The 4,408-nt window shown below is 36.7% G+C and overlaps 1 protein-coding gene across 1 annotated transcript in view; it reads right to left on the minus strand.

Moving 5' to 3' along the window:
* Positions 1–376, minus strand: part of LOC128249064 (organic anion transporter 3-like) — an 8,632-nt gene extending 8,256 nt beyond the window's left edge. The window contains exon 1 of the mRNA XM_052971669.1: positions 205–376. Coding sequence (XP_052827629.1) covers positions 205–376 — 172 coding nt within the window. The remainder of the gene's footprint in view (positions 1–204) is intronic.
* Positions 377–4,408: the final 4,032 nt, after the last annotated feature.

The following is a 4,408-nucleotide window of genomic DNA, read 5'->3' on the forward strand; positions in this document are numbered from 1 at the left end:
TGTGTGTGTGTGTGTGTGTGTGTGTGTGTGTGTGTGTGTGTGTGTGTGTGTGTGTGTGTGTGTGCCTGTCTATACATATGGAGAGAGGGAGAGAGAGGGACATATATAGGTATATATACTTCTATATATGTGTATTCGTATACACACACACACACACAAATGCATACATCTGTATTTATTGTTATATGCAGATTTTATACATACCGGAAAATACGTAGAAATAACTGTTGGATGATGCTACAATTGCAGAGGCACAAATCAGAATACACTGAGTTGTGTGGAAGAATTTGGTTTGTCCCAAAGCACGTAGGATTCCATCAACATCAACTTGGGAAAACTTCATATTGTTTTTGCGTCGCCTGTAAATACATTCCATGCTTTTTATATATTCCAATTTATCTAATTGTCTGTGACTCTCTCTCTCGTGCTCCCTTGCTCTCTCTCATGCCTTCTTGCTCTCTCTCTCTCTCTCACTCTCACTCTCACTCTCTTACTCTTTGAACCTCTGTATCTTTGTCTCTCTGTCTCTCCTCAAAGATAAATGTATAATTATACATGCATACGTAAACAAATAACCTGTATCGTATGATGTTGCACTAATGTATGCTCATAAAAATTAGTATTAGCTGACTGCCTATGTAAATTTCTCTCCTTCAAGCTGAATATAGGCAAATACATACATATACACATTCACACACCTACATGTATGTATATGTGTATGTATGTATGTATGTATGTATTTGTGTCTGGTTCCGAGGAGGAAGTACACACAAATATGTAAACATTATGTAATTTTATATGTTTCTCTATGAATAAAAGCAACCAATATCAGTGCAAGTAATCTCCTCTTCGTGTGTGTGAATATCAGTATTAATTAGATAAAATGACTTTGATAGGTATTTCCAAAGTGTATTCCAGAAGATTTGAGTCTTTCTCGGTCGTAACATAAATTTTAAAGTACAAAACTCTAATTTCGTTCAAAGTAAAATCCTCTGATTCCAATGCACTTGTTGTAGCACTCCATCTACTTCGTGAAGATCCCATTGAAATCATCTAAAATGAAGGTATCCAGAACCTTTGTCGAAGCATTTTTCATCTTCAACGTCATCTTGGGAACAACCAAAATTCATAAGGAGCAAGGTGTGGACGGTAGGTAGGATGATCCACAGTTTTGATACCCATCTCTGTCAAATAATTGGTTACCAGGATGGAATTGTTCTGGTACTAGTGTTCTGGCCCTTTGCGATGAAATCTCTGTCTGAACTCCCTCGAAACCTCCACAATGTGCTCTTTGTTGACCGTCTGACCAGAGGGGAACCCAGTGGATGTAGATGATGTCTTTGCTGACGAAAAAGCGGATCATCATGAGCTTCTTGTTGGACTTGCTATGCCTGGCCTCTTATGCTAGCGTAAAACAGATGCTCGGCTCATACAATTAATCTATAGGCAATCTGGAGTATTTAATAAGTTTATTTAACGTATTTTTCCAGTTTCACACAAAATCTTATTGCATAACGAGCTTCCGAACTGTCTTCATGTATCCAACTGCATTCTGAAAATTAGTCAGCTGTGACAAACATCGTTTAGTGGTGAGTGTTCAAAGTGCTGTCACAATCGCCTCCTTTTAACTCTAATAACAAAAGTTGCTAGGTCAGTTTATTAGATGTACAGTAATGATATTCTGAATTTACAATAATCTAGGACATTTATAACTGCCTCTCTTAAAATGTGTCAAAACTTCTGGAAATCACCTCGTATTTAGATGCAATATACTCCAAGCTGGTTTGAAGCCAACAGGAACCATCTCCTTTCTCAAATATTCCATACTTTAATTGACGAATTGGCAAATCATTAAGTCCATTCCACTGACAGAAAGCAAAATTATATCAAATTTAACCTACAGGGGTTGGACAAAATAATGGAAACATCTTAAAATTTCAAACAAATTTATTTTAATGTGGAGTAAGACCACCTTTGGCATTGAATTCTACGAGGTGTGGACTCATACAAAGTTTGAATTGTTTCCAAAGGAAGTTTTGTCCATTCTTCAGCTAAAACAGTCTCCAGTTCTTGTAGTGATGATGGTGGAGGATATCGAAACCTTACATGTTTTTTCTAAAATGCACCATAAATGTTCAATTATATTGAGATCTGGGGACTGATGTGCCCAGATAAAATGTTCAACTTCACTAGAATGTTCCTCGTGCCATTCAGTAACAACTTTAGCTGTGTAAATTGGTACATTATCATCCTGAAAGATTACGTTTCCCTCTGGAAACAGTTCCGCAACAATAAGATGAATTTGATCAGAAAAGATGCTTAAATAGTCTTGACTATTAATTCTGCCCTGAAGGGAAACCATTGGCCCGGCGGATTTCCAAAATATAGCCCCCCCCCATATCATCACAGATCCTCCTCCATGTTTAACAGTTGGAAGAAGGCAGTCTAGATCAAATGTTTCTTTTAACTGTCTCCACACGTATACTTGGCCGCTGGTCGGAAATAAGGTGAAGGATGACTCGTCCGAGAAAATAACATTCTTCTACTGCTCCAGGAACCAACTCTGTAAGTTTTTACTCCTTTCTAAACGCTTAGAAACTTTTGTTTTTGAAAGTAGTGGCCTTCTGATTGCAGACCTGTCGTGAAATCCTCCTTTGTGCAGTAATTAAACTCTGCAGTAATTTTGGGAGCTGTACGTTTGTTATCCTTTCTAAAAATTCGCGTAAGTGTCCGATGGTCCCTATCTGAAAGTTTTGGTTTTCTTCCGTAGTTTTGTTTCGACGAGGATGTTTTTCCCTCTCTCTCTCAAAGACTGTTATTACTTTCAAGACAGTACTTCTTGATGCACCAAATATTTCGGCCGTTTTCGGTACGCTAGCGCCTGCCATACAAGCGTCAACAATTTGACCTCTTAGAAAGTCCCATAGATCTGTCATTTTAATGAATTTTAATTAACTTTTTGTGATGACATCTGAAGAGAAACAGCAATTTTTGCAAAACATATTACGCAAAACTAATAATAAATAAAAAACATGAAAATAAACAAGCTTTTGGTGGTTTTACAGATATTTCAAAATTATGATGTTATGATGCTAGGTGTTTCCATGATTTTGTCCAACCCCTGTATATTTTTTTCAGTCTTGCTCACTTAATACTAAACGACCGTAAGTAGTATAAACAAATTACTTTTCTGAGAACGAAGCTAAGGAGGTAAAATGCAAATTTTCAGCCATTTACGTATCATGTTGTTTTTTGTTGTTTTTTTTTTGTTATAAAATACAAAAAAATATGGGGAAAAATAAAATTTATTGAGAAAATATATTATTGGGGAAGCAGAAGACAAACAACTGATTGATCTATTAACCGAGTAAGTAAGCAAGCAATTGATTAGTAATAAAAAAGTGAAATTGAACCAAAGTGTTTATTTATTATTGGATCAATGACCTACTCAAAATATGAAAAATATTTATTGAAATTAATTGTTTCAACAAAACTCTATTTTTGAAAAACAGACATGCTAATAAAGAAATATTATTTGAACGAAACATAATATATTTTGTTATTTGATCTCAATGCGCTTTGGTTGATTCGAACGAGATACATCTGATCACTGTTAGTGAATCCCCTGTTATGAACACACATATAAACGGAAGGGATATCCTCCGGTGGTGAATACAACAGCGATGAGATATTCACGTACGAGCTTGCTAGACCGTATTAAATATGAATAGATACATTATTGTATGGGTTTTTAGTGTTCTATAAAAAACAAAACGAAGTTTGCTGATGCCTATAAACGAGCTCCAGTGAGATTTTTCCTTCCCGTGGAGAAGCTTCGACTGAGGATGTATACGTCGAGGTCAAAACAACGCGGTGTCTCGGATTCCCCTTAAATTGTAGAATCGATTGGAGTATCTTTTACCTCCTCTTCTCCCATTATTGTATTTTATTACTCTCTCACTCTCACCCTCATTCCTCCTCCCTTGTTCACGTGGATCCGACGTGACCATCAGCCATCTTTCTTTTTTTCTCTCCGTTGTAGCTGGAACAAGGTAGATGTGTTCTTGTTTGTCTCCTGTCCTAGCTTGATTTACGCGTTCGCCACCACAACCTCGTTTAGGCTTAGCAGTCCTTCCTGTTTGTTTTCGTTGTCCTGTTTGCGTTACCGATTTTGACCCTCCACAAAATCCAAAATTTTATTTAATTTGCTTTGCAGGAGCAACTGTTTTATCGAAAGCATATATTGTTGTTAAATGCTCAAAATACGAGACTAGAAAAACAGCCAAGAACTGATGAAGGGTTGTTCTTTGTGTTGTGTGCCTTGTTTTCCCTTTGTGTCTTTCGTTGCTCGAATTTCATGTTCCATTTACTCGTGCTTCGTACTTTCTTGTTGTACACGTTTCATGAC

The sequence above is a fragment of the Octopus bimaculoides genome, chromosome 11, assembly GCF_001194135.2.
Source record: "Octopus bimaculoides isolate UCB-OBI-ISO-001 chromosome 11, ASM119413v2, whole genome shotgun sequence".
Taxonomy (NCBI): domain Eukaryota; kingdom Metazoa; phylum Mollusca; class Cephalopoda; order Octopoda; family Octopodidae; genus Octopus; species Octopus bimaculoides.